Raw genomic sequence first — 25,941 nt, forward strand, 5'->3', positions numbered from 1 at the left:
ATCTAGCTCAGGATTGTCTACACTGACGAGCAGCGGCTTCTCCAAGGTTACCGGCAGGAGTCTCTCTCAACCCTATCTTGGAGATGCCAGAGAGGGAACCTGGAACCTTCTGCGTGCAAGCAGGCAGATGTTCTTTGCACAGTGGCCCCAAATATCTGAACAGTGCTCACACATGTAGTTTCCCATTCAAATGCAAACCAGGGCATACCCTGCTTAGCAAAGGGGACAATTTATGCTTGCTACCACAAGACCTGCTCTCCTCCCATAGTTGTTACCTTGTACTTGCATAGACCTGATCTCCCAGCTTCTGGCCTTGGCTTTGACTGACCTGATAGGATCAGGTAAGATTTGACTTACCTGATCCCATGTAGACCAGACTTCTTGGCTTCTGACCCTGGCTTGTAACGTGGCCTCAGTGTAAATGGCAAAGCTGATTTGATTGCTGCTTTTAAATTGTAGCACATATTCTACCAAAGAAAACCACAGGGATCTTTGGGCTCCAGGAGTCGAAATTGACTTGATGGCACACTTTAGCTTTACCTTTTTTTACCTGAAAGGCAGACTAGGGTTTTCCCCAAGTAGTTTAACTTGGAAAACATTGGCCAAGAGCCAGTCTGGTGTCGTGGTTGGAGTGCTGGACTAGGACCGGGGAGACCCAAGTTCAAATCCCCACTTAGCCATGAAACTCACTGGCTGACTCTGGACCAGTCACTTCTCTCTCCGCCTAACCTACCTCACAGGGTTGTTGTGAAAATAAACATAACCATGTACCCTGCTCTGGGCTCTTTGGAGGTAAAAGTAAAGTGTGCTGTTGAGTTGGTGTCGACTCCTGGCGACCACAGAGTCCTGTGGTTTTTCTTTGGTAGAATACAGGAGGGGGTTAGCATTGCCATCTCCCATGCAGTATGAGATGATGCTTTTCAGCACCTTCCTATATTGCTGCTGCCCGATATAGGCGTTTCCCATAGTCTGGGAAACATACCAGCGGGGATTCAAACCAGCAATCTCATGCTTGCTAGAAAAATCATTTCCCACTGCGCCATTAGGTGGCTCCTTAGAGGACGAGTGGGATATAAATGTTGTAGTAGTAAATGTAGTTTTGTTTATGGGTTTTGCCTTTAATTTTTTGTGTTTGTTTTTAATTCATTTATGATACTTTATGATGATTTTTTTCATAGATTACTGCAGTTTTATATTGCTTGATATAAATGAATCACGTGGTGATTCTCTTTATTTAGCAGGGGGAGAGTGGCCCTATCCACCCCGGCACAGTATTTCCAGTGACTGTTGCTGGTGTCTATCTCATGTTTTCTTTTTAGACCGTGAGCCCTTTGGGGACAGGGATCAATCTTATTTATTTATTTTCTCTGTGTAAACCGCCCTGAGCAGCCATTTTTGGAAGGATACTATAGAAATTAAATTTAACATCATCACCATCATTTGGAAACTTACCTTGAAAGTCTTTTAAATATTGGTAATTACTGATGAATCGCCTACAGTTCAGCTGAGTGCTTTAGAAAGAATGAAACGGAGTGGCCCCTGTCAGATTGTTTTGCAGTTGAACAGGCACAACACCAGGAGGAGAAAAGAATGGGGAGGAAAGTGGGAAACAAGTATGTTCATGTACGCCAGGCCTGGGCATAGATTGATTATGCGCTGTGTGAAAAAATACTTGCTTTTGTCAGTCCTACATTTTGGACCTTGGATTTGTGAAACAGCCTACAATTTAGGAACCAGACATGAACACTTGACAAAATCACCAGACTCAGTTTCTGACTCTGTGGACAGGGAGGATAAATGGGCTTCTCTTTATCCTCTTTTCAAGTAACAAAAGCCGAGTCGCCTCTGAATATCCTAGTCTAGGCGCCATGGCTCCCTGGTGTTAAATTTCTAGGCACCATGACTCCTTGGCGCCTGGAATTTGCCAAGCCTTGGTATATGCAGGTTATCTCGGCCCCTTGGGTCACTGGTTTTCTTCTCCCATCAGCCACTGTTTCCTACCTGGCTTCAGTTGGTGGCCCTCAGAGTAGACCCTGCAAGCCTGAAGGTCTGCCTAGCCCAGTTACGGACTCATGAGGTTGAACACCTTCTGATAGAGACACGACTTCTCTCTATCCCCTCGCAGGGCTCCAATGGCCAGAGATAAGAGTTCACCAGCAGTATTTGAATAGCACAATCCTCTGCCTGTATACTCAGAAGTAAACCAGTGTGTACTTAGGATTGCAGCCTTGTGCTTAAGCTTGTAAATGTGGAATTCCTCCTTTGACATCGCTTAAAGAGCAGGAAATGCAGTTGTGCATAGATGATTAGATATTTTGCAACCAATAAGGACTAGAAATGTACTTTTATGTTCAAGTGCCCAGAAAGCTGAATTCTGTATTCCTGCACAATCATAGCCATGACCGTGGTTCATGCATCAGTTAACCCTGATGAAGGAGGAACATAGGAACCTGCCTTGGTTAAGGAGTTGCAGAGGCGAGGAAGGCCTGAGGTCACATCCTGATCTGAAAAATCTTGCCAAAGCTTTGCCTGGGACACAGGAAGCTGCCTTTTACTGAGTCAGACCATTGGTCCATCTAGCTCAGTATTGTTTACACAGACCGGCAGCAGCTTCTCCAAGGTTGTAGGCAGGAGTCTCTCTCAGCTCTATCTTTGAGATGCTGCCAGGAAGGGAACTTTGATCCTTCCGCACACAGAAATGCTCTTTCCAGAGCGGCTCTATCCTCTAAAGGGAATGTCTTACGGTGCTCACATATAGTCTCCCATTCACATGCAAACCAGGGTGGACCCTGCTTAGCAAAGAGGAGAATTCATGCTTGCTACCACAAGACCAGCTCTCCTCCCTTGAGGTACTGGAGGATGAGAAAAAGAGAGAAAGAAAGTGCGAAAGAGCATGAAAATAGCATGTAGAAAACTAGTGCTTCAAGGAAAAGACTAAGTTAGTACTGGTTCCCTGATCCACTAGCTTTCTAAGTCTGTGTGTTTGTGTGTGTGTGTGTGTGTGTGTGTGTGTGTGTGTGTGTGTGTGTTGGTACAGAGCAGTATTCCATAACCTGCAGTCAAGTCGTATAGCCCAGACACAGGCTGGCCGCGTCTCTGGAGACTTTTACAGCCATTGAATTTCCCCAGCTCTGTACGGCTGTCTCCTTGGAAGCAAGAGAAGGCGCTCCACTTCCTGTGGAGCTCATACTCTCCTTCTGCCCCAGGCTGGGCATGGGTTTTTGCAGGGACTGAGGTTTTAACAGCCACTGAGACAGCGGCAAGAAGTTGGGAGAGAAAGAAACTCTCTTGCTGAGAATATTGAGAGAGTTCGGACTAACAGCGTGATCCACTTCCGAGTAAGGACCAATTCATATATTTAGCACAACAAGGCAGTAAAGCTTTTTCTTAATTGTACCATTTCAGGATGTGGGTGGGGTTTCCCCCCATATTTGAATCATTCCCCTCCCATGGAAATGTAGCTTATCACAGAGTAGGCTAGACTGAATTCCTCTTCTTGCCCATTTTAGGGAGGGTTTTTTTGCAAGGAGGGAGAATATTTGACCTTTTTACACACACACACACACACACACACACTTGGGTACCCTTTGATTCTGCCAAAGATGTAAACTGGCCCAAAGGGCCCTTGAGGCAACTTTGCAAAATGTCCCTATGAATACGAATACGAGTATTTATATACCGCTTTTCAACAGAAGTTCCCAAAGTGGTTTACATAGATATAAGCAATCAAACAAACAAATAAATAAAAAGGCTCTCTGTCCCCAAAGGGTTCACAATCTAAACAAGAAACATAAGATAACCACCAGCAACAGCCACTGGAGGGCTGTTGTGCTGTGGATGGATTGGGCCAATTGCTCTCCCCCTGCTCAATAAAGAGAATCACCACCTTTATAAGTTGCCTCTTTGCTCAGTTAGCAGGGCTATGAAAGTTGCTGGCCCAGAAACGTTCTCACTAACCCACACATACCTTTCGTAGCCTGAAAGAGGAAACCAACTTTTGCAAAGTGTGAGTGGTCAGTGAAAGATTATTCTGATTTGCCACCGACAAATGGGTGATTTATAAGTCCATCTCCTCTTGAGCGCATTCCCAGTGCTGCTGCTCTGACCTGAGACCCGGCACCTTTTCTTGTTTATATTCTTTTTTGTTTAAAGGATTTGTATCCTGCCTTTCATAAAGCAGAATAAACTAGACTAGAACAAGCAAAACAAAACATCAGCTAAATCTATAACATAAGCAGGCCAGTAGTTAAAAGCGCAAGTGGAAACAACAGATGAAAGGCCATTTTTAAAAGGTAGCCTATCTATCTATCTATCTATCTATCTAAAAAATACACTAAGGTCGTACATGGCAAACTTCTCCCCTGCTGCAGCCACGGCCAGTGGAAATGGGGGCAGGGCTTTCACGTACAACCTGGCGGGCCCATAGAACATAGGAAACTGCAGTATACTGAGTCAGACCATTGGTCTATCTAGCTCTGTATTATCTTCACAGATTGGCAGCGGCTTCTCCAAGGTTGCAGGCAGGAGTCTCTTTCAGCCCTCTCTTGGAGAAGTTGCCAGGGAGGGGACTTGGAACCTTCTGCTTTTCCCAGAGCGGCTCTGTCCCCCTAAAGGGAATATCTTGCAGTGCTCACACATGTAGTCTCCCATTCAGATGCAAACCAGGGTGGACCCTGCTTAGCTAAGGGGACAAGTCATGCTTGCGACCACAAGACCAGCTCTCTTCGCTGCCATCTCCATCGCCAGCACCCCGTTGTTGTCCATCCTCTCCACAGTCATGGAGAGGCTTAAGGTGGGAGGGGGCAGGGGGCCAAGTGGTGGGGGGTAAGAAAGGCTGAGCAATGGGGGAAGGAAAGGCTGAGCAGAGGGTGGGAGGGAAGTGGGGGGGGAGGCCGAGCCGGTTGTGGGGAGGACCAAGCGAAGTCTCGTGGGGAGTGAGGGGGCCTTCCATCTCTCTGCCAAGTCTTTGGGGTGGGGAAGGCCGAGTGAGGGGGTGGGAAGGGCAAGTGCACTAGCACACAGATGCTCTGTGTGGGTTCAGCTAGTGACATTAAAAGCACACGAGAAGATTCTGCCCACTACTTGGAAAGATGGTGTCAAGTGAGCATGTCTAGGGGAAAGCCACAGTTTGGGCATCACCACCAAAAAGGCCCCCCAGGAAGCTCCTGCCTCCCTTCTGAAAGCAGGGATAGCCAGAGGGTTCAGCAAGTTCATGTGGTGGGAAGACCGTGCTTGAGATGTATTCGATCCCCCATTCGGTATTTTTTGAAGTGAAACAGCCCTCTCTGGGGGTTGTCCGTGAGTGTAACTTCTCTTAACCATTTGCATTTCCTTCCCTGCAGTTTCGGTGAGTGTGCAGCCGGTTGCCACCCCAATGCCCATTGTCGCCCATGCGTCCATCGGCAGCAACCTCCAGACACCCACGTCCGTCAGTGGCAGCGGGCCTCCGAACAGCGACAGCGCAAAGAAGACGCTCGTGACCCTCTTTGCCAACAACAGCGGTAAGGAGAAAGACCTTGGACGTTGAGTTCTGTGAGCTGGTGGCCTTTGCTCCGTTCCTGGGGGTCAGATCCTCCTTGGAGTTGTGGTGATGCAGATACTGCACCCGAGACAGCTGGGTTCTGGGACCTGTGTACATGAGGCAAATCCAGAACATGTGCTTCTGTCCATTATCTACAAATGTTCTCTTATTTTGAATGAGCTTTTTTTTAAAAAAAGCTGGTTTTTGTCTAGCGACATCCTTTAAGCAAAGATTCTTGAAATTTAATCTAGGGCCTCATGCCCGCGGAGTATGGGCTCTGCCCCCCAAGTACAGCTTGAAGTGAAATGCGAGAATTTGGCAATGGCGTCTGTGAAAATATGCCTTTTTTGGTAACCACATCTATTGTTTTCTTTTGGTGCTGAAGTGTCCTCGTAGCCCAGTCAGCAGCGGTGACAATAACTCACTTCCGGCCCGGCTTTTCTCTCCCTCCCCACCCTTCTTCAGCTGGCACCCCCATCGTGCAGCAGGGCGGGCAGCCCCTGATCCTCACGCAGAGCCCGGCCTCCGGGCTGAGCACAGTGGTGACCCAGCCAGTCCTCCGGCCGGTCCAGGTCATGCAGAATGCCAACCACGTCACCAATTCCCCCGTGAGCAGCCAACCCATCTTCATCACGACCCAGGTGAGGGCGTCCTCCAGTTCTTTTGACATCTGCGATGCAGCCGGGAGAGTATTGCAGGGCACAGAAGCAGGCGTCTTCAGACTCATGGAGGCCGGTCTCACGATCACTGAGACCCGCTTTTGCCGGTTTTGCGAGGAGAGTGGGCTCAGCCTGCTCTCCCCGCAGACGAGCAAGGAGGGAGCCCTGGGCTCCCTCGTGTGGGCGGCCAATCGTGTGGATTGGCCGCCCACGCGACTGCCGGCTCGGTGACGGAGCCGGCGGGGGCCCCCGGAAACTCCAGTATGCCCTGCACGAGCACGCAGGGCATACTGGGGAGACCCCCCGAGCCGGAAGGCTGCTTTCCAGCTTCCCACCGGGGGTCTACTCTTGAGTAGCCATGGCGCAGAGCCGCACCGCGGCTGCTCACGATCCCAAAAACCGGGTTTGCGGAGCAACCTGGTTTAAGGGGCGGGCTACTTGAGCGGGTTACCCGCTCAAGAACCACCAAGCTTGCAGCCGAGCCCGGTGGTTCCCACAGTTGCAGGCGAGCCCGGTTTTCTACAATCGTGTGAATAGCGTCGCTGTCTGATAGGATGAGGACAGTGACCGTATTTTCACATGTAGAATCTGCCGTTTATACATTTCTTGTCCCCCAGAAGCAGGGAGTGCAGGGAACTGAGTGGGTGCAGGTTGTACGGAAATATTTTTCCATTCTTCTTTCCTTGTGGCGGGGGGGGACCCACCTGGCTGGCCCCACAGCCTTCCACCCCAGAGAGCTCCTGGCACCTCTCCCCAGCAGCTTCCCTGTCCCAAGAGCAACTGCTGCCCAGATGCTGAGGCCGATCCCCTGCCCAAGTTGGATGCCTGCACCCAGATACGGCAGCAGCCCTCCTCCGAGTCCCGAGACCCTCTCCTGGGTGGAACCTCCTTCTTCTGTGTGTCCAGCAACAGCCCTCTTGCCTGCAAGACGGATGCCTGCATGCCTCCCCAGCTGTAGTGCCTCCGTCCCTGGGGTCCATTCACCCCTGGGCCTCCCCCTCTGCTAGCCACTCTGCAGCCAGGAGGCAGGAGAAGAAAGCCCTAGCAGGGGATGGGGAGACTATATTTCTGCATCTATACCCCTGGGTCTAGATTGCCACCAGTGCGGGCAATACAGGTTGTTCTCGTTTTACGAGACCGATCAGCTGTGTAAACACGGTACTCCAAGTAGCCCCACAGAAGTTAAGCTTTTCCTTCTTATGTCAGCCCCTGTCGAGAACAGGCGTCGTCCTGCTGGATCTTGAGAGAGGTCGCTCTCTGCGGTGGACATTATCTTGGGCCAGGGAGGGTTTAGAACAGCTAGGAGGGAGATGGTAGCGTGGGAGCCAGCGGGTCCCATTCCGAGTCTTCTCTCCCTTGTACTGCACAGCTGCTAATAGAAAGGTTTGGGGGCGAGGCGCTCTCCTTGCTGCCCCTGCTCTTTAGGCCAAGAGGCACCTTTAAAAGTTGCACCGCCTGTTTGGCAGCAGGAGCGCAACTTTCCCGATTTCAACCCAGCTCGGCTCCCCTCGCCTTGACTACAACCTGCGATGAGCCTGCTAAGGCGCCTCCTTTTGCTTGCACCCCCCAGGGCTTCCCCGTACGGAATGTCCGGCCTGTGCAGAACGCCATGAACCAGGTCGGGATTGTCCTGAACGTCCAGCAAGGCCCGACTGTGAGGCCCATCACCCTCGTCCCAGGTAAGGCAGCGAGCGACTCTGCGAAGCAGGGCAGCCAGCCGGGAGCGTGTTTGTGGCCCAAGAGAGCTGTTGTGCCCACCTGGCGTACATAACGCCGAGATGTCCTTATTGGGCTCTCTTCTGCTTCTGTTCGGAGTCTCCGTGGGATGGAAGCGGCAAAGGGGTTTTATGGGAAGGGGTGTGAAAGGGGCAGGAACGGAGAACTGGCTAGAGAAACGGGGAACGTCGGCAGTTTCCTTCTTCTGAGTCCAGTCTAGCTCAGCGTTGGTCCATCTGACTCGGTCTCGTCTGCACTGGCAGGCAGCCACTCTCCAGGGTTTCAGGCAGGAGTCTTTCCTAGCCCTGCCTGCAGAGGCTGAGGACCGAAGCGGGGACCTTCTGCCTGCAAAGTTCACCATGCCTTGGCTACAAAAAATAGTTTCTGGCAAACCTATCAAGTGGCCGTCCTCCTGAGTGAGACCATTGATCCATCACACTCAGTAGCGTTTACTCTGGCAGCAGCCCCAAGAGAGAGAATCTTGCCTTTCCCGTGCTACCTGAGCTCCTTGTTTAACGGAACCTGGGACCTCTAGGGCATAGTCCTTCCTCGGCACCTGAAGCTGCTTTATAGAGAGTCCATCTGCCAATCCGTCTGTCCCAGTGGCGTCTGCTCTGACTGGCAGCAGCTCTCCAAGGCCTTTCTCCCTCCGTGGGGGAGTGCATCCGATGAGCACACCACCAGATACACTCCCTGCCACTGAGGAGAATGACCTTTCCGATAAGTGCCGATGATTCATTCCCAGCCCCACTACCCGAAATCCTAACTGGAGATGCCAGGTATGCCCTGCTAACTGGGCAAAGAGGCACCTTTTAAAAGGATGGATTCTCTTGTATTTAGCAGAGGGGGAGCAACTGGCCCTCTCCATCCCCAGCACAGCATCCCTCCAGTGGCTGTTGCTAGTGTCTGTCTTGTATTTCTTTTGCAGAATGTGAGCCCTTTGGGGACAGGGAGCCATATATATATTCTTTGGGAACTTTTGTTCAAAAGTGGTATATAAATATTTGTTGTATCAAACGGGGACCCTTTGCATGCAAAGCAGGTGCTCTGTCCCCCAGGCTATGGGGGTTTGTACATTCCTGTAGCCCCCATTGTAATTGGGGGCATCTTTCAGGTTGATCGGTTTTTTAGAATCTTTGTTTTGGGTGAGACGTTGCATCCCTGATTTATAGCATTTCCCAGAGAGTCTCAAGAACTGACCAGCCCCCTCTGACCTTTTCCCGCAGCCCCTGGCACCCAGTTTGTGAAGCCCGCCGTCGGCGTCCCTCAGGTTTTCTCCCAAATGGCCCAGGTGAGACCAGGTCCGACCATGCCGGTCCGACCGTCCTCCAACACTTTCACTACGGTCATTCCGGCCACCCTTACCATCCGGAGCACGGTTCCACAGTCGCAGGCGCCCCCGCCAAGTAAGTCCTCTCCCAGCACCTCCACTACTCCTACGGCAACGCCACCAACCGCACTGGGACACTTAACTGTACAACAGCCAGGGCAGTCCACTCAAGCTACTAACCCCAAATTAGGTAAGACTTCCCATGGGGAGGAAACAAAAAAATAATAATTGAAAAACAAACCAAAAAAAGGCACTTGATCTTCATTCTCTAGAGCTCAGAACAGAGGAACTGGGACCCCAGCCTCCTGGGTTCTGCTGCACCATGTGGGTCTGAGGACAAGTCTCCTATCCTCAGCTTGCCCCCCTCCCGAGAGAGGGGCTAAAAGGAGCACCAGTCTCTTCCTGTCCCCCCGTGAAGTGCAAAATGTTCTGTGAGCCTCGACCTGTAGATTTTGAAAGGTAATAGGTATAGAAAGATAAGAAAAGCAGATTTGAAAAGTGATCCTTCTCAGTCTCTTAATAAAGCAGGGAATGTATGAAACTGCCTTGTATTCAGGGGTGAAGAAATGTTGGCTCAGTCTATCAGCCAGACAAAATATTTTACTTGCCAGATGGTTCCTCAAACAACGTTGAGGAACCATCATTCGCTCATCAGGACTTTTTTTCCACTCGTCAGGCATCATTTTCCACTCGTCACAGACTAGTAAACCAGTGGGTTTCCTCAACGCTGATTATACTAATACTCCCAGTGTTTCCGGCAGTGTTCCCTTGGCTAAACCCTGCTGCCCGGAATGACTTGAAGCAGAGGAGACGCATTTTGCATGCAAAGCATAAGAGGTTTGGGCCATCCTCAGAAATGGGATCTTGGCCTAGAAATATTAGCAGGCCACTTCAGAGCAGACAGTTTCAGTTAAGTATTTCTTGTGTGACAAAGACCTTCAGTTTGCCCTAATCCCAGTTCCCAAATTTAAAGGGGGGGAATTCCAGGCAAGCAGATTAGACAAACCCCGCCCCCCACTTAAACATTTTACAGTCTTAAGCTGAAACACAATTTATTGACACTTCCAATTTCCAATAGGATTAGATCAGACACCATACCCTCATCCCCGCAGTCGGTTTGTTTGATCATATTTCTGTACCACCTGATGTGCATCCTGGGCAGAATACATAAGTCAAAATATAACAAATATATAAACAGGTTGAAATTATTAAAACAATTATGATATAAAACCAATTAAAATTAATTAAAAAGCCCAAGAAAACAGATCTTAAGGATCTTTTTAAAAACAGCCATTGATGGAGAAACGGGTTTTAACAGGGAATGCATTCCAGAGCCCTGGGGCAGCCACAGACAAGTCCCGGTCCCGAGAGCCAGTGGTAGTAGACGTAACCGGACCTCCCCAGATGATCTTAATAGGCAGGAGGGTTCATGACAAAGGAGACGCTCTCTTAAATACCCTGGACCCATGTTGTAAAGGGTTTTATAGGTAATAACCAGCACTTCGTATTTTGCTCGAAAACATATTGGCAGCCAGTGCAGTTCTTTTAAGATTGGTGTTATGTGGTCTCTTCGGGTTATCCTGGAGACCAGTCTGGCTGCTGCATTCTTTAACAACTGTAGTTTCCAACTACGTACAAAGGCAGCCCCATGTAGAGTACATTACAGAAGTCAAGTCTGGAGGTTACCAGCATATGTACCACTGTTTTAAAGTCATTTTCCTCCAGAAGTGGGCATAGCTGACATATCAGCCCAAGCTGGTAAAAAGCACCCCTGGCCATTGCCTCAGCTTGAGAGACCAGAAAGCATTTCGGATCCAGGAGCCTTTCAAGCTATGTACTTGTTCTTTCTGGGGGAGTGTAACCCCATTTTGACATGCAGATCTAAACCATCTCTCAAGTTCTGACCCCGCCACAGGACAGTCTTATTTGGATTCAATTTCAGTTTATCCCTCATCCAGCCCATTACTACCTCCAATAAGGTAATAAGGCAATAAGGGAAGTTATGCCATTACCTGATGAAGTTGATGAGAACTAGATTTGCGCGTCCTCAGCATACTGAGAGCACCCTGCACCAAATCTCCTCATGTTCTCTCCCAGTTGTTTCATGTAGATGTTAAAAAGCATTGGGGAGTGTATGGAGCCTCGTGGAACTCCATACGTTCACTCTTGCTTTGCAGAGGAACAGTTTCCAAGAGACTCCATCTGGAATCTGCCAAGGAGGTAGGAACGGAATCACTGTAGAATAGTGCCACCCAATCCCACCTCCCACAGGCAACCCAGAAGTATACCATGGTCGATGGTATTGAAAGCCGCCAAGAGATCCAAAAGGATCAACGGAGTTACACTTCCTTTGTCAATACCCAATTGGCAATCATCCATCAGGCTGACCAAGGCACTCTCAACCCCGTTTGAAATGGGTCTAAATAATCTTATTTCCTCCAAGCTGTTTCCTGACCTGGAACTGAGAGGCACCACCGGTCTCAATCACCATATTGTTCACCAGTATGATAGCCAATTAAAGTTTGTGTTGATTACTGCCTGTGCAGGGACTGATTTTAACCAGTAGGGTTGTGAGGTCATTTGCTTATTACATTTTGATCGTGCTCTTCCTCTAAAAAGCTGCAGCTGGTATAGATGGTTCTCCCCCTCGTCCCCGCCCCCCATTTTATTCTCTCAGCATACACTGAGACAGGCAGACTGGCCCAAAGTCACCCAGTGAGTTTCATCTCACTGAGCAAGGATTTGGATCTGGGTCTCCCTGGTCTAAATCTAATATTTTAAGTACTAATTTAAGGGCTACATTGTTTGGGGTTTTTTTTGAGGTGGAGGTGCTGTTTGAATTCTGGTATATTACTGTGATGGGGACAGATTAAAAATATGGAAAACAAGGCCTTTCCGTTTACTAAATTTATATGTTTTGGTACGCTTCCTTCCCAAAGTCAATTACGTTGAAGTTTTAGTTACATCCAAATGAAATGTACTGGACTGTCAAAAGGCAGATGATCATTTGACTAAATATTCTTTAATCAGCGGATGGCCCTAGTTTTTGGAAGTTGCGTCAAAGGAGGGCAAGCAAGCCCACATTTGGGCCACCAGTAGTATTCCATTTTCAAGATGAATGGGACCCAAAGCTTGCTTCCCCATGGGGTTAAGAGATCCAGCAAACCATTATCTGCATCTGATCCATAGGAACACACAAAGCTGCTTTCTGGCGAGCCAGGCTATTCTAACCCAATATTGCTTGACTCTGACTGGCAGTGGCTCTCCAGAGCCCCCGGCAAAGAGAGGCCTTTCCCAGCACCCGCTACCCGAAATCCTTTGAACTGGAGATAAACCTAGAACCGTCTGCATGCAAATCACATAGTCTTCTACAGACATTGAGCTACGCCCCACCGCCAAGCTGTTCTGGAAGTCGTGAGAAGGGATTTCTTTCCACATGCCATTACTTGAACTCAGAACACTCAGCCGCTTGGCTTACATTTCCAAGAGGAGCCTATTTTTCTCCTGCTTTGTTCAAGGAATGCCTTGAAACTTTGCCAGCACAACCTGTTTTTTCACCTAATGAAATGTCTATTCCAATTCCCCCCCCCTCCCCACCCCGTTCCTCTTTGGAATGAAAACTATTTCTCTCTCTCTCTCGCTCTCTCTCCCTCCAGTGAGCATTGCTAGCTTTGTGACGGTGAAAAGGCCTGGCGTGACGGGCGAGAACAGCAACGAGGTGGCAAAGCTGGTGAACACCTTGAATACGGTCCCTTCACTGGGCCCCAGCTCAGGCCCCATTGTTGTCTCCAACAACAGCCCTGCCCACAGCTCCCAGAGAGTCAGCGTTTCCGAGTCCTCCTCACAGAAAGGTGGGTCCTGCTGGCGGCCGAAGAGCTAAAAATATTGCTACTCCGAACCCTCCTAAATCCCCACTTTGGAAACTCCATTTCTGCCTGTGTTGGGTGCACGGAGAGGACAGATTCCCCCTGGGTGAAATGCAAAGTTGGTTTACTTGTCATGGGGTTTCATGGAGGACAGGTCTATCCATGGCTACCAGTCTGAGGGCTACAGGCCACCTCCAGCCGGAGGCAAGATGCCTCTCAATACCAGCTGCAGGGGAGCAACAGCAGGGGAGAGGGCATGACCTCAACTCTGGCCTGTGGTCTTCCCAGAGGCATCTGGTGGGCCATTGTATGAAACAGGATGCTGGACTATGTAGGCCTTGGACCTGATCCAGCAGGGCTGTTCTCATGTCCCTCTCAGCCTGGAGCCATGTAAATCTTCTGGTCTGCCCCTTTTGATGGCAGATGTGCCTGCCCCAGTCCCAGTCCTGGCTGCCCCACAGAGACAGAGCCTTTTTGGAACTCCTGCTTCAATCAATCACCTTTATTAAGGTCCAGGACCAGCGTAAGATAAAGCAGTAGAGCATGATTAAAACAAATTATGAAACCATAGAACCGTGTTACTTTAAATTTCTATTCGAATGCTGTGAAGCTATAATATAATACTAAAAGGCTGCTACGCTTAAAAAAAGAGGATAGCTATAACATTATTAAAATTATAAGCATATAAAAAGTGGAATATATAAAATGCAAAAAGCACTGGCTAAAAGAGAGTATATAAAATAAAACGTCTAAATAGGAACACTAAAAACAGTAGTACACCAGCCAGCGTGGTGTAGTGGTTAGAGCGCTGGACTAGGACCGGGGAGACCCGAGTTCAAGTCCCCATCCAGCCATGAGACTTGCTGGGTGACTCTGGGCCAGTCACTTCTCTTTCAGCCTAACCTACTTCACAGGGTTGTTGTGAGGAGAAACACAAGTATGTAGTACACCGCTCTGGGCTCCTTGGAGGAAGAGCGGGATAGAAAATGTAGATGATGATGATGATGATAATAATAATAATCATGATAATAAATTATCATCCCCACCCACTGCAGGCGTGGTGAAAAGAGGGCAGCTTGCCTTAAACGGGCTCTGTGGCGCTGGGGAGAGATGAAGAGGGGGCCTTCCAGTTCACCCCTTGAATTCATGGCTCTGAGACCAGCAGTATGCTCTGCCTTTTTTTTTTTTTTTGGTCCAATGGAAACTGGAGATCTTAGTGTCCTCCCTCCCTGTCGAATCCTTGAATTCTGTTCAGTGCCCTGAATATCTAATATTGTGGGGCCCAGCTGCCCTCCCACCCCCCCACCCCCTTAGCGGGAGTCGTGCCTAGTCTGAGCAAGAGGACAACCTGCTGGATCCCAGCCTGGACTTTTCTTCTGCTTCTCTCCATTACAGTCAGTTCCTCGCCGATCCCCGCCTTCGACTTGCAAGACAGCGGGCGGAAGGTCTGTCCGCGGTGCAATGCCCAGTTTCGAGTCACTGAAGCTTTAAGAGGCCATATGTGCGTAAGTAACCTGCTGCTGAGAAGCGGGACGAGGCGTGTTGCGCTCCACTGGGGGCCCGGGACAAAGTCTCCAGCCACTGTGGGTGGCAGTTTGGGTAGATGGCGATTTAGCATACTAGAAGTCGGAGGGGTGGATGTCAATGAGGTGAATCTGGTCAGAGTTTGCTTCCAAAAAGGAGGCACCATTTCACACGAGGCATGGTTAACGTCTGGAGTTTGAGCTCCAGAACCTGTCACTGCTGGCACAAATGGTTTTAAAGAGGAGAACATAGGAAGCTGCCATATACTGAGTCAGACCATTGGTCCATCTAGCTCAGCATTGTCTTCACAGACTGGCAGCGGCTTCTCCAAGGTTGCAGGCAGGAATCTCTCTCAGCCCTATCTTGGAGATGCTGCCAGGGAGGGAACTTGGAACCTTCTGCTCTTCCCAGAGCGGCTTCATCCCCTGAGGGGAATATCTTGCAGTGCTCACACATCAAGTCTCCCATTCATATACAACCAGGACAGACCCTTCTTAGCTATGGGGACAAGTCATGCTTGCTGCCACAAGACGAGGAGGTTGACACATCCGTAGAGGGTAGGTCTGTCTAGGACAGAACTGCACAACTGTGGCCCTCCTGTGGCTGGACTGTAGCTCCCACCTCCCCTGAATATTGCCCATTATGGCTGGGCATGATGGGAGCTGTAGTCCAAAAGGAGCTGGAGGGCCAGAGTTGGGCATTCCTGGCTAATAGCGGTGATAGCTTAAACCGAATCTCCTTTTGCACAGCAGATACCAGACTAAGGCTGGGAAAATGTGGCTGGTGAGCTGTGATTGGGATCACTGACTTCCCAGCTCATTTCAGTTCTTGGCTCTCTGCTTTAGGAGGACTAGGAACATGCACTGTGTTTTTTTGTGAAAGCCCCAAATCTTAGGGCCCTGCCTGCTTGTGGAATCTTGGGAACCTGCTGGATACTATGTTAAGTATTATGTAAGCAAAGATATTGGATGGGGGTCAGGTGTCCCTGCCAAGAATCTAGTCGCCAAGAAATGGTGGGGGATTTTTTGCCCATCTGTTATTGTAAACTACAAAATGTCCATATCACACTGACATTGTCCTGGATCACTTGCTGGATACAGCCCAGCTCTATCAAAAGCTCTTAAATATACATTCCCACCTCTTAGTTCTTAAATAGCAGCAAGGCTGTGGGGATGGTTGTAAAATACACAGTTGCTGCCGTTCAGGGTGGAAGTCCCCCACTTTCAACTTATCCTTGTCAGAAAACAGCTTGTACCATATATTACATGCATGAAGTCAACCCTGAGTTTAAGACACACACACCGCCCCCCAAAGAGTAGAGGTTAGATACAGGTTATGCCTGCATTTACTCAGAAGCAACAGGACTCTGAAATAAAGATGAGCTCCTGGTTTCTAATTTCAAAAAAATTGGGGGGAAACCTTGTCTTGGGTTCAGGTGGAGTCTTATAGTCTCTCTGTGAGTCAGTCTATGCGTTTTTGTCCGACTCCTCCCGTTGGAACTTCTTGCTACTGTGGGGAGCTGGTGGGGTGGGGAGGGTAATTGCCTTTGTTTCCCCTGTGAGGGAGAGCCCCGACCCCGAAGCCATCCTGCCTTTTCACCCTTGTCCACCCGCCCTTTGTGAGACATCACTTCGGTTGTGACTGGAGCAGACGTGACCTCAATCCCCAGCCTCCTCCCAGCATGCCTAGCAACCTTCCGACTTCCGGAAAGGGCAGAGCCTGCTTTGGCCTGAAGGGCCGCGACTCCGTGTGGGTGTTCAGTGGGGCCCAGCCCTCAGCACACCTGCCCTCTACACATTTCCGCCGGTCACGTTTCCTACTCTTGCTCTTGCCCCCCCCCCCAGTACTGCTGCCCTGAAATGGTGGAGTTCCTGAAGAAAGGGAAGCCCCTGGAGTCTGAACCAAATATCCCAACCCCCAAGCCCCCTTCTCCGGAGAAGACGGCCGCCATCACCTCGCCACCCTCCTCCACCCCCATCCCTGCCCTCTCGCCGCCAGCCAAAGCCTCTGAGCAAAGTGACGGCGTGGCCGACGGGGCCCAGAGCAAGCTCATCATGCTGGTGGACGACTTCTACTACGGCCGGGACGTCGGCAAAGTCAACCAGCTGCTCAACTTCCCCAAGGTGCCGACGTCCTTCCGCTGCCCCCACTGCACCAAGAGGCTCAAGAACAACATTCGGTAACAGCAGCAGCCTTGAACGTTGGCGGGGGGGGGGAGGGAACAGCCGGCTCCCTAGAGTGGAGGCTTCCAAACCTTGGGGATTGATGGTGGCATTCGCTTTGATGGCCTAGACCCCGCCCCGATGCCACGGAAGTCTCCCCCACAAAATATGTTGCTGCAGAAGCCACATAGAGTCTTGTGGCATCTAAAAAAGCTAATCATGGTCTGGTGGCTGGAGAAGAATTTTAAAAGGAGGTATGCTGGGAGTGGAGGAGGAAATGGGCCTCAGGGGAACTTGTTTTATAAACATGAGTTTTATTGAATCTTTTTCGAAAAAGCAAGGTAAAATGTGATACTGACATACCAGTTATATTCATTCATTCATTCATTCATTCATTTGAAATTTCTTGTATACCGCCTCCTCCAAAGACACTAGGCGGTGAACAATATTTTACACACACACACACACACACACCCCTAAACATAGAATAGTGACACATTGCAAAGTAATGACTACTGTTGTTATTATGATGATGATGATGATGATGATGATGATGATGATGCTATGAACATGTGCGAAGCTTTATTTTATTTTATTTATTTATTTATTTATTAGATTTGTATACCGCCCCAAACTTTAGTCTCTGGGCGGTTTACAATAACATAAAACCAGTTAAAAACATATACAAAAACTTACAAACAATTTAACTATTTAAAAATAACCAGAAATTAAAACCCCCAAATGTTAGGAAGCTGAGAAAGCTTGGGCGAAAAGATGGGTTTTCAGATGTTTCTTTAAAATTACCAGAGATGGGGAATGAGAGTGAAGATGCTAAGCGCTGGAAATGTTGTCCTTTGAGGCAGGATTTTCAGGGGGAGAGAGAGCAAGGCAGCACCCCATAGGCGGTCCAGGAGGGTGTTCCAGGCACTGGGGGCAGTGAGGGAGCGTGGGAAGAGAGAACAGGGGATCTTCCCTCCCTCCTGCCTTCTTAGAAGCAGGAACACTTTCTTCCTCCCCACAGGTTTATGAATCACATGAAGCACCATGTCGAACTGGATCAGCAGAACGGAGAAGTGGACGTCCACACCATCTGTCAGCACTGTTACCGGCAGTTCACCACCCCCTTCCAGCTGCAGTGCCACTTGGAGAACGTGCACAGCCCCTACGAATCGACCAGTAAGTCCAAGCTGGAACAGGAGGCGGTTGCCTTCCAGGTTCCCCTTTCCTTTGGGGCAGAAAGCCACTGTCCACGAGACCTGGGCGAGGCAACAGGACATTCGTTCTCGGTTTCCCCGGCAAATGTTTTCCTTGTGGGGAATGGGTCTTTAATGTGCTTCCTCCCTTTTGCAGCCAAATGCAAGATCTGCGAGTGGGCATTTGAGAGTGAGCCCATGTTCCTGCAGCATATGAAGGACACCCACAAGCCGGGGGAGATGCCCTATGTCTGCCAGGTACTGAGGCTGCCCCACGGGAAGGGATTTCTCCTCCTCGACGCAAACTGGGACCCAAAGGATTGCCTTGCGGGGTTGCACCAAAGGTCTCTCTAGTCCAGTAGCCAAGCTGGCACTTCTGGAAGCTCGCCAGCTGGGTGTGGAGGGAGCTCTGAGCACCAGGGCGTTAGGGCCTTCAAAGCCTGCGGGGGGCCTCCCCTTCTGTTCGTCGCTCAATGGAACCTCCATATTCAGAGTCACTTTACCAGTTGGGAGCTCCCGGAAGATGTCAGCCGTGGAGGACAGGCAAGAGGCCTGTGTCAGAAAAAGCTAGCTAGCTGCCTTGTGTGTCTGCTCTCCTCTGCCTCGGCCCTCAAAGCGGGATGAGCAGGTGGAGATAAAGGTGCTGATCGAATGGTGGATGGTGCAGAGGCATTGGGGAAGAGACGTTTTCCTCCTTCCTGCTAGACCTTGGGGTCCTTTAGTGGAATTTATGGACAGTAGGACAGACCAGAAGGGAAACTTCACGCCACTTAGAATTAATTTGTGGCACTCTCTTGGGCAGTGGCCATTGTCTCCAGTGAGTGAGTCAGTAAGTAAAACTTTATTCCGGTCGTAGACCAGCAATGCAACAATCTAAAACAAATAAGAAAATGATAATAATATAAAATCAGACTGCATTTATACGCATTTGGCATATTAGATAACAATACTTGGCCACAATATGAATAACATCCAAATTCGGATTAATGAGCAAATAGTTTAAATAAAAATCATCTCTACGACCCGGAAAATTAATCAAGAGTGGTTGTCTCCAGTGCTTTTATTTATTTGTTTGTTTGTTTGTTTGAAACATTTAATATACCGCCCCCTCCAAAGACTCTGGGCGGTGCACAAAAACATGCAAAGCAAGACAGCATTAAAATTACATCCTAAATTAAAAACTAAAGTAACTAACAAAAAAGGAAAAAACCAAAGCGGTAAACTTTTAGAAGGAGATTTGGCACTCGCGGAGGAGGAAGAGAGGTCTGTCTGGCTATGAGTCATGGCGGCATCCGAAGGCTGGATGCCTTGTGCCACTGACTACCAGATGCTGGGAGGGGGCCATGAGGATTGGGGCGATTTGCCTCCTGGCCCTGCTTGTGTGGATCTCCTCCTCCTCCGCCTCCAAATATTTATATACTGCTTGTAAATACAAGTTCTCAAAGCAGTTAACAAAGAAAAAAGCCATAATGGATAGATGAGCTGGTTCCCTGTCCCCAAGGGACTCACAATCTAAAAAGAAGCCCAAGGCAGACACCAGCCACAGCCACAGGAGGGCTGCTGTGCTGCGGGTGAGTTAGATCAGTTACTCTGAAGAGAAGAGACTCACTCCTTGGAAAGGTGCCTTTTGGAAGCATCGGCCTGGCCACTGGCAAGAACAGAGGAAGCTGCCACATACTGAGTCAGACCATTCGTCTATGTAGTTCAGTGTTGTCTACACAGACTGGCAGCGGCTTCTCCAAGGTTGCAGGCAGGAGTCTCTCTCAGCCCTATCTTGGAGATGCTGCCAGGGAGGGAACTTGGAACCTAGATGCTCTTCCCAGAGCGGCTCCATCCCCTGAGGGGAATCTCTTCCAGTGCTCACACATCTAGTCTCCCTTTCATATGCAACTAGGGCAGACCCTGCTTAGCTAAGGGGACAAGTCATGCTTGTGACCACAAGGCCAGCTCTCCTCTCCAAGAACAAGACACTAGGCTGCTGGCGCTTTGGTCTGACCCTGCAGGGCCAGTTCTTCTGTTTTTGTCTTGCTCCTGTGTGAATGACTCTCCCCCTGCACCCCCCCCCCCAGGTCTGCCAGTACCGCTCATCACTCTACTCGGAGGTGGACAGCCACTTCCGGATGGTGCACGAAGACACGCGGCACCTCCTCTGCCCGTACTGCCTCAAGGTCTTCAAGAACGGCAACGCCTTCCAGCAACACTTCATGCGGCACCAGGTAGGTCTCCACCTCCGTGGCGCTGCGCAGTCACCCGGGGTGAAGCCTTATTCCGCCTTTGTCCACCGCTTCCTGGACTGGAGACAGCAGGCAGGGAGCACAAGCGGGATAGCGCTGGAGCCAGGGTGGTGTAGTGGTTAGAGTGCTGGACTAGGACCGGGGAGACCTGAGTTCCAATCCCCATTCAGCCAGGAGACTAGCTGGGTGACTCTGGACCTGTCGCTTCTCTCTCAGCCTAGCCTACTTCACAGGGTTGTTGTGAGGAGAAAACACAAGTATGTAGTACTCTGGGCTCTGTGGAGGAAGAGTGGAATATAAAATGCAAATAATAATAAGAACACAAGAACAGCCCTGCTGGATGAGGCCCATTTCCGCACAGTGGCCCATCGGATGCCACTGGAAGCCACAGGCAGGAGTGGAGGGCCTGCCCTCTCTCCTGCCGTTACTCCCCTGCAACTGGTACTCACAGGCATCCTGCCTTTGAGGCTGGAGGTGGCCCACATCATCATAATAACGGGAAATAAAAACAAGACTGGAAAACCAAGAGGGAGGGGACGCCTCAAGAAGAAGAAAAGGCCCAACTTGAGAAGGAACGTTCTTGCAGTGGTGTAACGGCTGTCACAAGAACGTAGGAAATGTCGTTCAGTCTTGCCTGCTCTGACCTGGCAGCAGCTCCCCAAAGCTGCCAGCCGGGGTCTTTCCCAGCCCTGCCTGGAGATGCTGCCAGAAATTGAATTTGGGCCCTTCTGCACGCCAAGCAGATGCTCTGCCACTGAGCTGTGGCCTCATCCCCCAAATGGAGCGGATAGGTACCTCGGAAGCTGCCTCCTCATCAAGGGTCAGGCCCTGGGTCCATCTAGCTCCATTCTGCAGGGTTTCAGTCGGGAGTCTCTCCCAGCCCTACTGGGAGATGCTGCTAGGAATCGAGCCTGGGGTCTCCGGTCTGCAAAGCAGATGCTCAGCTAGGGCCCTATCAAAAGAGAAGCGAGTGGGATGGGACTTGGTTTGCCCTTTGAGTGGGGGTGGGGGTCCCTCGAGGGGCGGGACTAGGAATGCCGGGCCATAGACTTTGGCTCTAGGATGTTCCAGGTGCACAAGGCACAGCATCCAGGTGTGTGCCTCCACAGGTGGTGACTTGGAGACTCACAGCCTGTCTTTCTCGGGGTCCGGGTCACTCCGCTGTTGGGGTTGGCGCAGCTGCTCTGAAGCCAGACTGTCGCCTTCAAGGCCGTAGATGGCGTCCTCGGTACTTCTTAGTTGTGTAGAAGGGAGAATTTCAGTGGAGTGCAGCTTCTCCCCATCACCTAGAAGCCGTGGGGGGTCCTGCACCCCCAAACCTCCCTGTTCTTCGTAGTGATGAAAAACAAATGAAACTGGCCTTGCTCTTTCAGTCTGGTCCACGCTACAAATGCTAGCTATTCTTGATGTCTTGCGATAGGAGCGATTTTGCTGCGGAGTCTTAGGAACTCTCGGGCTCTCTGGCTTATTGACTGCCGTTCACATCCCGCCTTTCTGCCAAAGCGCTCGAGGCAACTTGCGATTCCTAAGAGCAGCTCCCAATCCGAGAGGCCTCATGCCGAACGGGCAGAGAGGGCACCGGGAGCAAACGCCAGCCCCAGTTCTGACATAATGGTCGTTGCAGGATTGTTCGAAAGATTGGGTGTCGTGGGCGGTTCTGACTGGCGCCCTCCACGACTCTGCCTCTGTTGAAATGACTAAAGTTCCCTTTTGGGGGGGTGGGGGGCCCGTGCGGGCTTTGCTTGGTCCCCTCCTGCAGAAGAAGAGCGTCTACCACTGCAACAAGTGCCGGCTGCAGTTCCTCTTTGCCAAGGACAAGATTGAACACAAACTACAGCACCACAAAACCTTCCGCAAGCCCAAGCAGCTGGAGGGGCTGAAACCCGGCACCAAGGTACAAGCAATGAGTGGGGAGAGCCTGGGGGGCTTGGCGGAGACTGGGGGTGGGTGGGTTGTGGGGCCTGTGGGGTTTCCGTCGCCATGACTCTCCCGAGCCATTCGTGATGACTGGGAACGCTTTGGCTCGGGCCTGCCTTCTCCCTGGCCGGCTCGCTCGCTCTGTGCGGAGGAGTATTCGCCGAGGGCCGCCCACACCAGCAGTCTGAAGTGGGACAGCCCCTGGCTCGGGCGGGCCATGCCTATTACTTCTCTCCTCCCTGTGTGTTTGGCTGCAGGTCACCATCCGGGCCTCCCGGGGGCAGCCGCGGACCGTGCCCCTCTCCACCAACGACATGCCCCCGGGCCTGCTGCAGGACGCCACCCTGCTGTCGGCCTCCTCGGACCCCCAGCCCAACTTCCCGTACCCGCCTCTGCAGAGGAACATCCAGAAGAAAGCCGTCAGGAAAATGTCAGCGCTGCTTCCTGAGTTTCAGACTAAGATGTTCTGGAGAGGGAAAGTTCAGGCGGCTCGGATGAGGCTGCTCACTGGCCCCCTGAACCAAAACTCTACTCGAGCGGTTCCCATCCGAATGGCTTTCTTCCTGCCTCGGGGTGGACCCCAACTTTCACCCTTGGGGGTCATGTTCCAACCCAAGGCAGGCAGATCCCATTAAATCCCTACATTATGTTGTAGATCAGCTGCATGTTTACACCTTGGCCTCACTGTTCCGTGGGTCAGTTTGCAGAGCTGTTATGTTTTAATTTGAGGAATTTTAAAATGTCAAAATAATTTTTGAGGGTAGTGTTTTCAGGGTCCCTTCTCAAGCCATGAGGACTAGAAACAAAGACAAACAAGAAGCTTATTTTTTCAGGATCCTGATCAACTGTACAATTAGAATCCCTAATGAATAGCCTTCATAGTGTGAGCTGGCTCTTCCTTTCTTCCAGTCTTAGCATTGATACTCTGTCCTTGTTCAGAGGGAACAGACAACCCTCTAGAGAAGAGAGCTGGCCTTGTGGTAGCAGGCACGACTTATCCCCTTAGCTAAGCAGGGCCCACCCTGCTTACAAATGAATGGGAGACTTGATGTATGAGCACTGTAAGAAATCCCCCTGAGAGGATGGGGCCGCTCTGGGAAGAGCCTCAAGGTTCCAAGTTTCCTCCCTGGCAGCATCTCCAAGATTGGGCTGAGAGAGACTCCTGCCTGCAACCTTGGAGAAGCCGCTGCCAGCCTGTGTAGACAATACTGAGCTAGAGGGACCAGTGGTCTGACTCAGTATCTGGCAGCTTCCTATGTTCCAGTGTGGTGGTATTGGTCATCATATTCACCCCCACTTTTCAGTCAAGATGGTATCCCAAGGCAGCTTACAGTGAAGATCCGTACCAATGTTCCATCTGGCTAGCGATAGGTTGTGTGCTGATGGGAGCCTCTTCTGGCCCCTGGCAGTTGATAGAGTCCAGACTCTTTCCTCCAGGAGGAAAGTGGGCTGAAGGGATTAAGGGCTTGTCAATGGCCATGATGCCAGCTCCCTGAAGCCGCCCTTGTGTTGGCCTGGACATTTTGAATTGCCATGTTGGGAAGACCGCAGAGCAAGTTGGCTGTCTGAGGGCTCTTACCTCAGCATTTTTTGTGGGCTGGATGTGTGTCGGGGTGCCTGGTAAGCGCTGTTTTGATCCCCGGAAACCCGGGACCTCATCCGGCTGCTCCCCCTTTTATCCCCAGGAGCGTCCTTGGCAGGCAGACGTGCCTGGAGTGCAGTTTCGAAATCCCGGATTTCCCGAACCACTTCCCGACCTACGTCCACTGTTCGCTGTGCCGTTACAGCACCTGCTGCTCGCGCGCCTACGCCAACCACATGATCAAGTGAGTGCCGCGCTAGCAGGGCGGGAGTAGCAGGCGGCGACTTGGGAGGGGGGGACAAGGAGGGGGGCCCAGATTTTGAGTGCCCGCTGAGTCCAACCCCCCCCCCCCACAGCTGCAGAGGTGGCCAATACTTGGAGCCGGAGAGAGCAACGGGGAAAATATCGGCCGGGCCGATGAACAGGCAGGCCCAAGATCCTGTGCACAAAAGCTTTGAACCTTTTCGGAATAGGAATATTGGTGGGCTCCTTTTCCCGCTGGGTTAAGCCATGTAATGTGTTCGCCCCTTTCGGCGCCATACGGATGGTAACATTTCTGCCTGCTTTGGGTCTTCTTTTTAACAGCAACCATGTTCCTCGCAAGAGCCCGAAGTACTTGGCCTTGTTCAAAAACTACACCGCTTGGTAAGGCAAAACTTCTCTGAACTGAATGGTTTCCCTTCTCGCCTCTTCTGGGAACACTTCTTTTGCCTTCGCTCCTCTCTTGCCAAGGAGCCTTGGGGAACGGTGTTTGGGAGCCAGGAGATCTCCAATAAGCCTGCAGTTCCCAGGGTCCTTTTTTCAGGGCGGCGGGAGGGGGGTTCCCAGACACAAAGCCACCATGTCAAGAAGCCCTGTTTCTCAGCTGGCTGTTTTTCTGTGGGCGTTTTGGGAGGCCACTCGAGTAAGGGCAAATTGCATTTGACAAGCCGGAGCTGTGCAGACCCTCCGTGTGCTTTCTGCATTGTTGTAAAGTAGCTGGCTGATAAGAAATGCCCTGCTGGAGAGCAGAGCAAGGGTTCCTCTAATCTAGCATCTCTCTTTGCACAGTAGCCAGCCCGTCGCCTCCAGGAAGCCCACAAGCAGGGCCAGAAGGCAACAGCTCTTGTTGCTCCCCAGCATCTGGTACATAGCCGCCTCCGCATATGGAGGTTCCATTTACCTGTTACAGTTGATAGCTGCCAATAGATTTCTTCTTCTTCCTCCATGAATTTGTGTTGTCCCTTTTTAAAACCCATCCAAGACAGCTGCCACCACCACATCTTGAAGCAAACTCTAGGCCTCTAGAACATATGCTGCCGATTCCTGTCTTCTGCTCAAGCCTGTCTCATTTTTAATCTGTCCTTGAGGTTGGGATTTTGTGGGGTTCAGTCAATGCTGAATTGTGACTTGTGATCTTTTTTTAAAAAAAATTAAACCAGCCTTTCAAGGTTTATTTATTTGTTTTCAAACATCTGTTGGGTCAGCAATGAGGACTAGAAGCTTTGTTTTAAAATGAATGCTGATACGATTCTCACAAGGCCATATAAAAAGGCTTCAGATCCCCCACTCTGGTGCAGTTTGTCTTGGAGTAGCTGCGTTGTGACAAAACAAATGTACATTGTCTGGGCATATGTTTCTGCCATAAGCTGTTTTTTTGCTGGTGGGGAGATCTGCCACTCGAGTGCCACCCCTTCTTTTCTGTTCCCTCTCCCACAGTGGGGTACGGTTGGCTTGCTCTGCCTGTCTCTTTGCAACATCGGAAGGCGACGCCATGGCCAAGCACCTCGTCTTCAACCCGTCGCACGAATTCAGCAACGTTATCCTACGAGGTAAAGACTGGAGGGCCAGAGCAGAGACAGGCTGATGCGGCACAGGACTTCTCTGCCGCGTTCTCCGTTGTCCCCAGTGCTTGTGCAGTTATATCAGAAAGGAACCAAAAAAAACCCTCTTATTGCAGCCCCCCCACTTCTCCTCTCCCAACAGGGAGAAAGACCGAGAATAGGGGTGTGCACAAAACATAGTTCAGAGCGAGAGCCTTAAGAAGGAGACAGAGGCGCCCACACATGCGTGGGCATCATGTGCACGCTGGCACTGCATGAGGCCGAGAACCACCCCAGCAGGAAGCTGCTCTCCGCTTTGGTATAGCCCCAGCTCCCCTCCCCGCACCAAACCGGTGCTCGAACCGTGGTTCGTGCGCACCCCTAGCAGAGAAGCGAGAGAGAAGACCTCCCCTCTTGATTTCAAAGGGCTTCTGT

General features: G+C 50.7%; 1 protein-coding gene across 6 annotated transcripts in view; it reads left to right on the top strand.

The window, feature by feature from the left end:
• POGZ (pogo transposable element derived with ZNF domain) overlaps positions 1-25,941 on the top strand; it is an 84,836-nt gene that overhangs the window by 54,692 nt on the left and 4,203 nt on the right. For 3 of the 6 annotated variants that reach the window (XM_053278224.1, XM_053278221.1, XM_053278223.1), the window contains exons 3-18: positions 5,343-5,501; positions 5,987-6,162; positions 7,751-7,859; positions 9,123-9,302; positions 12,883-13,077; positions 14,488-14,597; positions 16,461-16,795; positions 17,800-17,954; positions 18,129-18,229; positions 20,041-20,186; positions 21,940-22,099; positions 22,380-22,552; positions 23,808-23,948; positions 24,290-24,349; positions 24,755-24,829; positions 25,403-25,515. In XM_053278224.1, the coding sequence (XP_053134199.1) occupies positions 5,343-5,501; positions 5,987-6,162; positions 7,751-7,859; positions 9,123-9,302; positions 12,883-13,077; positions 14,488-14,597; positions 16,461-16,795; positions 17,800-17,954; positions 18,129-18,229; positions 20,041-20,186; positions 21,940-22,099; positions 22,380-22,552; positions 23,808-23,948; positions 24,290-24,349; positions 24,755-24,829; positions 25,403-25,515 (2,388 nt within the window). Of the gene's footprint in view, positions 1-5,342; positions 5,502-5,986; positions 6,163-7,750; positions 7,860-9,122; positions 9,303-12,882; positions 13,078-14,487; positions 14,598-16,460; positions 16,796-17,799; positions 17,955-18,128; positions 18,230-20,040; positions 20,188-21,939; positions 22,100-22,379; positions 22,553-23,807; positions 23,949-24,289; positions 24,350-24,754; positions 24,830-25,402; positions 25,516-25,941 lie in introns of all 6 variants that reach the window. The other 3 variants (XM_053278225.1, XM_053278227.1, XM_053278226.1) reach the window with 3 other exon arrangements.

The sequence above is a fragment of the Hemicordylus capensis genome, chromosome 14, assembly GCF_027244095.1.
Source record: "Hemicordylus capensis ecotype Gifberg chromosome 14, rHemCap1.1.pri, whole genome shotgun sequence".
Taxonomy (NCBI): Eukaryota; Metazoa; Chordata; class Lepidosauria; order Squamata; family Cordylidae; genus Hemicordylus; species Hemicordylus capensis.